Source organism: Magallana gigas, chromosome 4 (assembly GCF_963853765.1).
Source record: "Magallana gigas chromosome 4, xbMagGiga1.1, whole genome shotgun sequence".
Lineage (NCBI taxonomy): Eukaryota > Metazoa > Mollusca > Bivalvia > Ostreida > Ostreidae > Magallana > Magallana gigas.
The window spans coordinates 34,292,065-34,306,875 of record NC_088856.1 but is presented as its reverse complement, the minus strand read 5'-3'; the positions used below and the strand labels follow the sequence as shown (position 1 = coordinate 34,306,875).

Below are 14,811 nucleotides of genomic sequence, written 5' to 3'. Positions count from 1 at the left end.
GTAAGATATAACAATTAATGTATATAATCGGTACGAATAAAGTGACAGTACTAATACAGTACTCAGTATGGTGACATCATAATTATTTTTGTCCTTAATGACTTTATTTATCTGCACACATCATGATTACATCATTAAATTTTGCACTATGCAGCAGGCTCTAACCATCTGTGACTCTATAATCTCCAGTGTGCATTTGGTGTATCTATAATTATCATAATGCAATCGGTATCTATTTAAATATCGGTATGCATTTTGGTATGTACGAGGGTTGTCCCAAATTAGACAGTGCACCAAACTTGAAATCCGTTTGTTGCAATTTCATTATTCAACAGTGTTTTGGTCTTTGTAACTTTGTCAAACCATACTGCCAAATATTTATTCATTTTTTGAGAAAAAGTAAAATTAAGACAAGTTTTGCTTGGCGGCGAAATATGCGACGTCGAAAATTCCCAGTCTTGACATCAATGCTAAATCCTTCCCATCGTTTAAGATTACATTAACTTTTTATTTCCGAAAATGTCTTGGGCAATTTTTTTTTTTTGGACATGTACCATGCGTCCATATTCACTATTTCTAGTTTTGTTTTTTAAACAATTCTTAAAGCTATATGTGGCGTATTTGGAGTAAAATCCTTGACATGAGTTTGATTAAAAATATATATCATGCTTCTGATGATTATACGTTTCACAAACTCTAGGCCCGTAAAACATGTTCTTTCTTTAGTTATTTGTCTCGAAAACTTTGTTACACATCTGATGAATATTAATGTGATCGACCATTTGTAACACCACTGCGCATGAGTGCAGGAAAACCTTGTATCGAAAACACGATGGAAGAACAATTTGTTTACAAATTAGAATCTCGTTTTTCGTGTATTAAATTAGATAATTCTTATATCAGATGATACCCGAAGCATTATTATTCCGTTATTCATTAATGTAGAGCAATATAAATTGCTTATTATGTAATAAAGATGAAACAAGATTTTAACATCAACGACACAGTAAAATGAGTGAATACCCCCGCCCCCCTTTCCCTGAGGGATGCATGTACTGAGAGTGTTCATTTATTCTTTGTTCAAAAATTCCTCTAAAAGAAAATCCACTTGTGGTTTATAAGTTATAAAGTAAAGACATGGAGCACGTACAAACCTGACTAGCAAAACCCCTACAACTTCATGATAAAAACTTTAGTTTAATTCGACTTTAATTCCTATTCCATCAATCTACGCAGTCTCTGATGACAATCTTCCCTTTGTTCCTATCCTTGTCAGTCTGTCTCTTTTTACTTTTTTTGCCAAATCTGTCAAACTTAACGGTATTACTGGTATACCTATCTTTCTCGTCGTTGCCATTGTTGTTGTGATAGACTGAGCGTGGTATCATGTGACCGATTTAAGGCGGGGTTTATTCAAATACGCTATTAATTGTGGACTCCACAATAATTATTAAAATTATTTATAAATTTCTATATCTTTTTAACCCGATTGATATAAACTGCGTAATATATTGTGAAGAGCTATCTTTAAATAACATATCTGAATAAATAAATCAATCAAATATTTCTTAGCATGAAAAAATACGCCACATACAGTATACCTCTAAGGATAAACGATTTGCCGACTCCAAACATTCCCTCTATTATTTTGTCTAAGGTCTGCCTTTAACACTTTGTCCTGTTTTTTTAATCGGTCAGTAATATTATTTACTTTCAAATTGGCTTAGGATTGATTCAAGGTCTTTACAAAATTTTTATTAGTTACCGGTTATGTCGTCATTTTACTACGAGTCCAAACTTTAGTTTGTCACAAATTAGTAAATTAGCAAGACATGTCTCGCCATGAACAATGCATAATACACAATACTATTACATGTGCATGATGATGTTGTCCTCAAGAAGAACAATCAAAAACACATCTTATCATCATTTCACGCATCAAAATCGATCAATTTTAACCGCAGAAGCAACCATGTGAGTTCTACTTACAGGTAAATTAAACTGATATGTAGACCAGTCACACCCTCGGGAAATGGGCTTCATATATTTGCCATGATTTCCATATATTGACCAAGGACATCACAGGAAAGCATCGAATAATGGGCCTGAATAAGCTGACGCTGGGCTTTAATTTATCTCACATAATCTTTTTGGTCTCTAACAAAACAGAGATTTCAGTATCAAAATGGCCGACTATTACTGCGATTTGATCTTTAGACAGTGAATAACAATTTTTGATAATCTCACCAGATATCTCTCTCTCTCTCTCTCTCTCTTCCAAAATCCTTTTTTTTCTAACATTCTCTGTTATTGCGCCATTTATTTTCAAATGTTAGAAAGACAGGACCACATGTAAAACATTAGCCGTATAAAGGCAAACTGACAAAAAGGTTAAATACCAGTAGTCTATATATGTTGTTTATGCACAATATCACTGACAAACCACAGCAAGTTTTGTATTGGTTGATGGTTCAAATTCATGAGTGGCTAAGAAAATATCCATTGGTGATGACATTTATTTTGGTTGTTACCCGGACGTTTTTAAAAAAAATAATTTCATGTGTGTCAATGTTCAGACATGTAATTTCAAAATGTTATTTGGACAAAGTCGCGGTGTTTCATTCATAATAGACGCTTCATCAATTCAATTGAGTGAGACGATAGACAGTCAACTGCTACAAACTCAAATTGGACACTTGAGTCCAATCTTTCAAAATGACAACGTATAATACCCTCCCCTAATACCTTCGTTAATTGTTCATTTTTCCCTAATATCCAAAGAAACAGCTGAGCCCCTGTAATGGGAGGCAAAAGTTACCTAATTAGAATCAAAGGAGGTACCTGACAATCTGTGTGTCGTATTGTAGCCAGACAGAAACCAGGGCCATAATGATCTAGTTCTATGGTAGAGATGGATATTTGCAGACCGATATGGTATAACTATTACGTATCATCCCATCGGCCAGAAGGAACGAAAGCGCCCTGATGAGTAGAGATAACCACGTGTTGTGTAATTTGTACGGTAAAGAAGTGTAGCGCACTTATTATACGATTTCGCCTTAAATATATAGTTTACAAACAACCGGCATCTTCAATATTATATGTTTAGTTAAAGTATAAATAATTCCAACGGACCTTTCACAATTACCATTTTAAGAGAATGTTAATTGTCTTACACGACATCATTAAAATCTGTAGGTTTTGTATGGGATATATATAGAAAAATAGTATGTAATAAAAAGTTGGATATTTGAGTATTTGAACCACTTTAAAAAAAAAAGACTAAAATTGTTTTCTACGGGTATTGTAATACGTGTATATATTAAATCATTAAACCATTTTGGTTTAATATGGTCTTCGTATTGAACATTATATAAATATTTCAGTAAGTGACTTTTCTAATACTTTCAGGTATTACGAATGCAAGAATTCCTTACCGTCTTCCTTGGAAGGTGGTAAGGGTTTTGAAATAAATGGAGAACTTGGGGTTTGGAGGGTTATTTGAGGGGTTTGAATTGCTAGAAATATATATTGCATTGTTTTGTGGATAGAGAAGATCACGTCCATTTCAATAATATATGACACTTTAGTACTGGGCTGCGTTCAAAATCGTACCAGCTAGCCAAGCCGCTAGGTCGTAGATATCTAGGTCTATTCGACATTCGGCATATTCATGCGGGCTATGGACGTGGCGACATTGCAGAAAAAATGAATAACCCGCTTATGTTTATGATCGCCACATTCATAACCCGCATGAATCATCAAAAAGCATTTTATTGTTTATATTAACATCTTTTTTAAACAAATTGATAAATTGATTGTAAAAATTAAGTTAAATGAACTAAATTATTGTTATTGTACATCTTTACGTTAGCTAAAAGAAACAGTCAAATCGTCTCCTATGGTATTTTGAGTTTGACATCATCCTGATTATTTCGTGTCGTCCGTGATTTTTCTTGGTTTCGACCAATCGATAATCAGGGCGTGTAGATATCACTCCTATTAGTGTCTATAGAGCTATGAATTAACGTAAGTGTCCATTAGAATCAATCGTTAGAATAAAGAGAATCATACATAAATATATTAAGATATAATCTGATATGCCAGGCTGAATTTGCAATTTACTCCTGTATTTAACCGATGTCGAATGCTAGCGCTTAAACAATGATAAAAAATATACGTATTGTCTGCGACATTGTATTGTTATCGTTAGACACATGTCAATGTAGAATAGTTTTGGAATCACTGATATCTTTATCAAGAAGATATTTTTATTCTATATAAGATGAAATAAAATAAAAGTGATGAGCCAAAGTTCGGCCAAGCGTATTCAAGTTTATTAATGTTCGGTCAAGCGTAATGAAATAGAATCTTCCTAACTTTCAATTTGGTTGTATGCATATTAATCATTTTGCTATTTTTTCATTAAAGGCTTATACATCAATACTTTGGCTCTTATCTTGTCCAATGTTTCCCCGACTGTCACCTACACACAGTAACGTCTTCTGGAATATCATCAAATGTTCATGGCAATCGGTTGCATAAATGTATGATTGAAAAGTTTACACGTATTTTAAAAAATGCTAGTTGTCACTAGTAAAAAAAATATAGAATCCCATAATTGCTTCTGTATCAATTTAAATACGTAAATACATTGTATAAAAATATCATACAATTTATAATTAATTTTGAAATAAAAAAAATAACAAGTGATTTTTTTTAAATCATTAATTCAGAATAAAACCCCCTATTCGCTAAGATAAGTCTGGCTGACAAGAGGGACAGCACGTGATCTGTATTGTAAGGCATTACTGCAGACAATTGCAAAGCTCTTGATTTTAATTGTATTGCAGAGTAGGTCTGATATGGCAGTGACACTTTCTATTCGTTAATTATAAAGGTTTCATTAATAATAACAGTCTGTGAGAAGACTCAGCATCAGTACTTTATACTATTTAAAAACCTCTTCAAAGATTGGCAGCGATCTAATTTAACGTTACAAAATTCTAAAACTTTAATCTGAAGTATCTTTAATGACATATAGCATGTATACATCTTCTGAGTTATTTCGATGCATAGCAAGTTACAATTGAACATCTCATGACAGTTGCCACAGGATATAAGTTCGTACGTAGACGTTACTTTTGTTTTCTTAGAAAATCTCAAAGATGTTAATTCTTATAAAAAAAAACGAAATCACAGTCAACCCCGCACATTTCCAAATGGTTGAGATTTCTGTATAAAGTAGGCAACACAGCGTCACAATGGGTGTACAGTGGCGAGCAATAATCCACAAGCAGTTAGTTTAACATTTTTTGTTTGTTTTTGGGTTGTTTTTTTTACAATGATTGCTACCGTCATAGTCATATGAATCATCAAAGTCAATATTTTATCGTTTTTGTTTACTTTCATATATTTAAAAAATTATTAAATTAATCATAAAGAGTAAGTACAAAAAAATTAACGTTATTAATGCTAATCAGTACGTTAGATAGAAGCAATTCTTCTTGTATAGGAACTTGGGTCTGACATCATTATGAAAATTTCGTGCAGTCTGCGATTTGTTTCCAATTACTTCAAAGGTTTCGAACAATCGATAGACTGATTAGAACTGGATCGTGTAGATTTCAGTCTTGTCAGAAAATGGATGTATATATTTAAAGTTAAAATTATAATGAATTTCACACAGTATTTTTCTTTCAAAAACAATTTTGTATTCATGATGAAGTTTAAAAATATGATTTTTTTTAAATTATGAAACTATAAAAAGTTCTTGGATTTAACGAAGTTGTAGATAAGCATATTACACTGCTGATAAAAGACCACTTAAAGGATTTCATCATTAAAACCATTCTGGAATATAGAGAGATTCCTTATATATGACATTGCCTTAAGGTTCCTCTAGACCAAACAACGCAAAGGGTAGCTTTGTTTCCAGGGTCTTTCTTTTCGATAAAAAGATGTGTATATATAAATAGAATTTTACTTAGTATTCTATTTGATTTCCAGAGCTTTCTTAACATGCTGGAAACTTGTACGCGACTCTGCAATCAACGTATGTTGATCCGAATCATTTCATCTGTTATTAAGAGGCACGCGTCCCTTCAATTTCATTGAGCGGCGGCCTCCTTGTGCCCGTCAGTCATATTTCACTTCTTCATAAAGCATTTTCCTGACATGCCAGAAAAGTGTTTGTTATTTAGGAAAGAAGCATGGAATAACTTCTCGCTTGCTTATTATATTGCTTCTCGGCGTTCCACGCCGCCCCAATGGCAAAAGGTTAACTACTTCATTCAAATAGCAGCTCGGAATCATTACATTGGAGCAGATTGATTTGATAAGTACTGGCCATATGAAAAAAAGCAATATATAACACGTCAACGTTTTATTATGAAAAGAGACAGATGAAATTAAAGCCACTATAACAGAACGCAACGAAGCAACAGAGCAAGGATGTCCAGACAAACAAATACAGTACCATCATCCGGGGGCGCTATCTGTCTACAATTGTCAATTCTTATCCTTTGTAACTTAATGAATTCTCTATTCTGGATATGTCGACCAATAATCGTTTTTCTGTTTTTACCAAATCGACATGATGAATCCTGTTGACCGACATATTTAAAAAACAATTACCAATTTTTTACATCCAGTTTGACATGTTCAAAAAGCAGGTCTTTTAACTGAAGCTACGTTCCCCATTTAATTAAACCGCATCGCTTGTAATTCGTGAAAAAAACCCATCAATTGTTCAATGTATATCATTTTCAAAATAGTTAACTTTCAGGTATATTCTAAGTCTTTGATTTTGACTACTTTTTCTTATTGAACAAAACAAATTACATACAAAAAAGAACAACAAACAACCAAAAAGCATGTTTATTAAAAAAATCTTACTTTCTGCATTAGTTTGTTTGCTTCTACAGTTTTAAGTTTTTAAATGAAGCCTTTATTTCATTATAGGCCTATGTGTTTTATGCCCATTGCAGAACCTTTCTTGAGGGATATTTAGAAGAAGAAAAAATGTTTGCGTCCGTTCTGATCTCGGTTAAAGTTTTTAAAAGCATCTAATTATGGCCAAGGAAGGCTAAATACCTGGTATACACTATGCCTCAACATTTTGTAGTTATATAATTGGCAGAACGCAGTGTGGTTTAACCTCTGGTGTCTAAATTATTATCGTTAAACAGGATGGCTGAACCTTTGGTTGCTATAATATCATCAGAATGCACTATGTTTAAACCTTTGATGGCTATGTAATTTTCAATACTTTTGGTGTTTTAAACTTTGTAAGATATAACAATTAATGTATATAATCGGTACGAATAAAGTGACAGTACTAATACAGTACTCAGTATGGTGACATCATAATTATTTTTGTCCTTAATGACTTTATTTATCTGCACACATCATGATTACATCATTAAATTTTGCACTATGCAGCAGGCTCTAACCATCTGTGACTCTATAATCTCCAGTGTGCATTTGGTGTATCTATAATTATCATAATGCAATCGGTATCTATTTAAATATCGGTATGCATTTTGGTATGTACGAGGGTTGTCCCAAATTAGACAGTGCACCAAACTTGAAATCCGTTTGTTGCAATTTCATTATTCAACAGTGTTTTGGTCTTTGTAACTTTGTCAAACCATACTGCCAAATATTTATTCATTTTTTGAGAAAAAGTAAAATTAAGACAAGTTTTGCTTGGCGGCGAAATATGCGACGTCGAAAATTCCCAGTCTTGACATCAATGCTAAATCCTTCCCATCGTTTAAGATTACATTAACTTTTTATTTCCGAAAATGTCTTGGGCAATTTTTTTTTTTTGGACATGTACCATGCGTCCATATTCACTATTTCTAGTTTTGTTTTTTAAACAATTCTTAAAGCTATATGTGGCGTATTTGGAGTAAAATCCTTGACATGAGTTTGATTAAAAATATATATCATGCTTCTGATGATTATACGTTTCACAAACTCTAGGCCCGTAAAACATGTTCTTTCTTTAGTTATTTGTCTCGAAAACTTTGTTACACATCTGATGAATATTAATGTGATCGACCATTTGTAACACCACTGCGCATGAGTGCAGGAAAACCTTGTATCGAAAACACGATGGAAGAACAATTTGTTTACAAATTAGAATCTCGTTTTTCGTGTATTAAATTAGATAATTCTTATATCAGATGATACCCGAAGCATTATTATTCCGTTATTCATTAATGTAGAGCAATATAAATTGCTTATTATGTAATAAAGATGAAACAAGATTTTAACATCAACGACACAGTAAAATGAGTGAATACCCCCGCCCCCCTTTCCCTGAGGGATGCATGTACTGAGAGTGTTCATTTATTCTTTGTTCAAAAATTCCTCTAAAAGAAAATCCACTTGTGGTTTATAAGTTATAAAGTAAAGACATGGAGCACGTACAAACCTGACTAGCAAAACCCCTACAACTTCATGATAAAAACTTTAGTTTAATTCGACTTTAATTCCTATTCCATCAATCTACGCAGTCTCTGATGACAATCTTCCCTTTGTTCCTATCCTTGTCAGTCTGTCTCTTTTTACTTTTTTTGCCAAATCTGTCAAACTTAACGGTATTACTGGTATACCTATCTTTCTCGTCGTTGCCATTGTTGTTGTGATAGACTGAGCGTGGTATCATGTGACCGATTTAAGGCGGGGTTTATTCAAATACGCTATTAATTGTGGACTCCACAATAATTATTAAAATTATTTATAAATTTCTATATCTTTTTAACCCGATTGATATAAACTGCGTAATATATTGTGAAGAGCTATCTTTAAATAACATATCTGAATAAATAAATCAATCAAATATTTCTTAGCATGAAAAAATACGCCACATACAGTATACCTCTAAGGATAAACGATTTGCCGACTCCAAACATTCCCTCTATTATTTTGTCTAAGGTCTGCCTTTAACACTTTGTCCTGTTTTTTTAATCGGTCAGTAATATTATTTACTTTCAAATTGGCTTAGGATTGATTCAAGGTCTTTACAAAATTTTTATTAGTTACCGGTTATGTCGTCATTTTACTACGAGTCCAAACTTTAGTTTGTCACAAATTAGTAAATTAGCAAGACATGTCTCGCCATGAACAATGCATAATACACAATACTATTACATGTGCATGATGATGTTGTCCTCAAGAAGAACAATCAAAAACACATCTTATCATCATTTCACGCATCAAAATCGATCAATTTTAACCGCAGAAGCAACCATGTGAGTTCTACTTACAGGTAAATTAAACTGATATGTAGACCAGTCACACCCTCGGGAAATGGGCTTCATATATTTGCCATGATTTCCATATATTGACCAAGGACATCACAGGAAAGCATCGAATAATGGGCCTGAATAAGCTGACGCTGGGCTTTAATTTATCTCACATAATCTTTTTGGTCTCTAACAAAACAGAGATTTCAGTATCAAAATGGCCGACTATTACTGCGATTTGATCTTTAGACAGTGAATAACAATTTTTGATAATCTCACCAGATATCTCTCTCTCTCTCTCTCTCTCTCTTCCAAAATCCTTTTTTTTCTAACATTCTCTGTTATTGCGCCATTTATTTTCAAATGTTAGAAAGACAGGACCACATGTAAAACATTAGCCGTATAAAGGCAAACTGACAAAAAGGTTAAATACCAGTAGTCTATATATGTTGTTTATGCACAATATCACTGACAAACCACAGCAAGTTTTGTATTGGTTGATGGTTCAAATTCATGAGTGGCTAAGAAAATATCCATTGGTGATGACATTTATTTTGGTTGTTACCCGGACGTTTTTAAAAAAAATAATTTCATGTGTGTCAATGTTCAGACATGTAATTTCAAAATGTTATTTGGACAAAGTCGCGGTGTTTCATTCATAATAGACGCTTCATCAATTCAATTGAGTGAGACGATAGACAGTCAACTGCTACAAACTCAAATTGGACACTTGAGTCCAATCTTTCAAAATGACAACGTATAATACCCTCCCCTAATACCTTCGTTAATTGTTCATTTTTCCCTAATATCCAAAGAAACAGCTGAGCCCCTGTAATGGGAGGCAAAAGTTACCTAATTAGAATCAAAGGAGGTACCTGACAATCTGTGTGTCGTATTGTAGCCAGACAGAAACCAGGGCCATAATGATCTAGTTCTATGGTAGAGATGGATATTTGCAGACCGATATGGTATAACTATTACGTATCATCCCATCGGCCAGAAGGAACGAAAGCGCCCTGATGAGTAGAGATAACCACGTGTTGTGTAATTTGTACGGTAAAGAAGTGTAGCGCACTTATTATACGATTTCGCCTTAAATATATAGTTTACAAACAACCGGCATCTTCAATATTATATGTTTAGTTAAAGTATAAATAATTCCAACGGACCTTTCACAATTACCATTTTAAGAGAATGTTAATTGTCTTACACGACATCATTAAAATCTGTAGGTTTTGTATGGGATATATATAGAAAAATAGTATGTAATAAAAAGTTGGATATTTGAGTATTTGAACCACTTTAAAAAAAAAAGACTAAAATTGTTTTCTACGGGTATTGTAATACGTGTATATATTAAATCATTAAACCATTTTGGTTTAATATGGTCTTCGTATTGAACATTATATAAATATTTCAGTAAGTGACTTTTCTAATACTTTCAGGTATTACGAATGCAAGAATTCCTTACCGTCTTCCTTGGAAGGTGGTAAGGGTTTTGAAATAAATGGAGAACTTGGGGTTTGGAGGGTTATTTGAGGGGTTTGAATTGCTAGAAATATATATTGCATTGTTTTGTGGATAGAGAAGATCACGTCCATTTCAATAATATATGACACTTTAGTACTGGGCTGCGTTCAAAATCGTACCAGCTAGCCAAGCCGCTAGGTCGTAGATATCTAGGTCTATTCGACATTCGGCATATTCATGCGGGCTATGGACGTGGCGACATTGCAGAAAAAATGAATAACCCGCTTATGTTTATGATCGCCACATTCATAACCCGCATGAATCATCAAAAAGCATTTTATTGTTTATATTAACATCTTTTTTAAACAAATTGATAAATTGATTGTAAAAATTAAGTTAAATGAACTAAATTATTGTTATTGTACATCTTTACGTTAGCTAAAAGAAACAGTCAAATCGTCTCCTATGGTATTTTGAGTTTGACATCATCCTGATTATTTCGTGTCGTCCGTGATTTTTCTTGGTTTCGACCAATCGATAATCAGGGCGTGTAGATATCACTCCTATTAGTGTCTATAGAGCTATGAATTAACGTAAGTGTCCATTAGAATCAATCGTTAGAATAAAGAGAATCATACATAAATATATTAAGATATAATCTGATATGCCAGGCTGAATTTGCAATTTACTCCTGTATTTAACCGATGTCGAATGCTAGCGCTTAAACAATGATAAAAAATATACGTATTGTCTGCGACATTGTATTGTTATCGTTAGACACATGTCAATGTAGAATAGTTTTGGAATCACTGATATCTTTATCAAGAAGATATTTTTATTCTATATAAGATGAAATAAAATAAAAGTGATGAGCCAAAGTTCGGCCAAGCGTATTCAAGTTTATTAATGTTCGGTCAAGCGTAATGAAATAGAATCTTCCTAACTTTCAATTTGGTTGTATGCATATTAATCATTTTGCTATTTTTTCATTAAAGGCTTATACATCAATACTTTGGCTCTTATCTTGTCCAATGTTTCCCCGACTGTCACCTACACACAGTAACGTCTTCTGGAATATCATCAAATGTTCATGGCAATCGGTTGCATAAATGTATGATTGAAAAGTTTACACGTATTTTAAAAAATGCTAGTTGTCACTAGTAAAAAAAATATAGAATCCCATAATTGCTTCTGTATCAATTTAAATACGTAAATACATTGTATAAAAATATCATACAATTTATAATTAATTTTGAAATAAAAAAAATAACAAGTGATTTTTTTTAAATCATTAATTCAGAATAAAACCCCCTATTCGCTAAGATAAGTCTGGCTGACAAGAGGGACAGCACGTGATCTGTATTGTAAGGCATTACTGCAGACAATTGCAAAGCTCTTGATTTTAATTGTATTGCAGAGTAGGTCTGATATGGCAGTGACACTTTCTATTCGTTAATTATAAAGGTTTCATTAATAATAACAGTCTGTGAGAAGACTCAGCATCAGTGCTGTCTTTTACGTCAGAACCATTTCGGCTTCGTTCGAGAAAATCGTGCACAGAATTCGGAGGAAAGAATTGACATTTGATATATGTCGCAGGAAATCGGTCGTTTGTTTCAAGTCTGTAAAGTTGTTATTTATCTTTATCCATTTTTTCTCCTAATTCTAAGATAATTCACACCACCGAACAAATACTAAAGATATACTATTTGAGACCTATGTAAATTGACAGTTGGTGTACTTTAGCGAATTAGATTATTTGTGGATAATATTAGGATACATGTAATAAATTATCTTTAAATCTTAAAATTATTTCTTTTGAGAATCATTATGAGAGAGAGAGAGAGGGAGAGAGAGAGAGAGAGAGAGAGAGAGAAAACATAGTTAAACTCTGCTGCGATAACAGATTTTAACCCTCCATTTTTTCAAAAAAATGTCAAGCATTAAAAACATCACCAAATGACAAAATCGGATATAACTTCTTTGAACAAGACAATTAAAAGATATTTTTATGAAAAAAAATTAAAAGCCTGATTTATTGATAAACTTAGGTAAAATATAACTTTCCTGCAAGTAATAGATTTGAAGTCAGTCTTGTTACAATGATATAATGTCTCAGTTTATTAGTCCCCTACCGGTTAAAGCCGGGGGGGGGGGGGGGGCAATCGTCCACATCACGGTCTGTCAATCATTCTGTCCTAAATTCGTTTTTCATTTCCTATGGTTTGCGAATTTATTTTCAATATCTAGTGGAGCTTCATAATAACGAACTACAGATAAGGTTTGGCTTTTGTTACTTTTAATCATCAGGTGTTAACGTAATTTTTAAACGTGAATCTTGTATTTTTTCGTCTCGGATTAATTACTATAGTTAGAATGATTCTATGTTTGATTTTTTCAAAAGCAATGAACACGACATATTGAAATATTCTGCATGATAGTTTATTGATTCAGCAAAAGCACCATAGGAGCCAATTGAGAAATGAGATTACTAGATAAACACGTGACATGATTGTAAAATGTAGACATATATCTACTGGTATATGTTAGGTTTCTTCCCACGCTCATGCGCAGTACTTACTGGTGATATTTAAAAACATTAATCCTTATTCAGCTAAAAGTATATGGCACAAATTCGAATCGGTAAATTAGTATGGCAGTTGGCGGGTTTTTTTTAGTCCGAATTTGTTGAAAAATGTTATTTTGATATGTAAATTATACACTCGATAAATGATTTATCTTTTTTTTCACAAGGGAGTAAGAGTAAATGTCTCAATAATTTCCCAACAACCCCCGTTATTGCACACAAATTCACATAAAAAATTAAGCTCAATTTTATATTGAATTAATTTTTCTGACAGTTTCAGTCAGATGCCAGATTTTACTATTATAAATCCTCGCAATTCATTTTTTCACACAGACCCTCTTTATACCCGGAGAAATGCACAGGAGCGGACATAAAATTTAGAACTTTTGCCATAATTTTGATGATAGTTTTTAAAATCATAATATTTCGTAGGTTTTTAATGTCGTTTTAAAGCTTTTTTATATAGTTTTATTAAATATTATAATATTGTAATTTTCTAAACTTGCTGAGTTTGGTCATCACTTTGTGTAGAACCTTAGATGGAGGTAATCAAGGGATGTACTGTAGTACATGGCGTAGTAAAGGTCACTGAAGTTTAACGATCTACACACATTTTGTAGAAATTGTATCACAGTTACTTATGTACGTGTCTAATAGTAAAGGTAAGAATTTTACTGAAGCTTTGAGACTTACATACAGTACTAAATACTGTCTTTATTTCCCGATATATACATGTCCACTCACCGTTTGTAGCCGCCTCTCCGTACGTACGGCGTGTAACACCATGGCGTTGCCTATGAAGGTGAGCAGTGACAACAGACTAAGCACCAGCCCCAGGGGGATGTCCCGCCAGACTCCGTGCTCACCCTCGGGCTCCAAGGAGAGGGAGCCATTGGTGTAATTTTCTATTAAGTACCAAGGAAATATAAAATCTGCGGTACTATTATAGTACTCCATCACTGCATGTCCGTCTGGGTTCATTCACGGAGTACTATTTGTACTCTCAGATATGACATTGGAATACTATCCATCTCCTCACTAGTCCTATTAATGAGTAACTATAGCTCCAAGTTGCTCGTCAGATATATCTCCCAGAAAATGGTTGGTGAAAAATCGTTTTTTTTTTCTGACCAGGAACATTAAACACTATCCCAGATGATTCAATACACAACACTAGCATCCTTCATTAACGCCCTCTCCTGATGCAAATCCTTCCCATTGTCTCTGATCAAATTAAGATTCACTACTTTATGAGAAAATATAACACAAGTACTGGGGAACATATATTGCAAATTTCTCTGAATTTTACTTTGTTTAACACAACACAACACTTCCATTATTGAGTAATTATGCAGTCATGTTATCAATAATATTTCTTCTGTTTTACTTAAGTAAAAAAAAGTGTCATTACAAACAGAGCGCCACTTCATTGAACAGTAAAAGCAGCAGGCATGCGCTCTCTTGAATCCTCCTGTAATCGCCTGAGCGCAAAGTTAC

General features: G+C 33.2%; 1 protein-coding gene across 1 annotated transcript in view; it reads right to left on the bottom strand.

Annotated features, from left to right (window-relative positions):
- Window positions 1-14,811, bottom strand: part of LOC105336411 (histamine H1 receptor) — a 26,761-nt gene extending 11,950 nt beyond the window's left edge. The window contains exon 1 of the mRNA XM_034451168.2: window positions 14,059-14,811. Coding sequence (XP_034307059.2) covers window positions 14,059-14,295 — 237 coding nt within the window. The 5' untranslated portion in view covers window positions 14,296-14,811. The remainder of the gene's footprint in view (window positions 1-14,058) is intronic.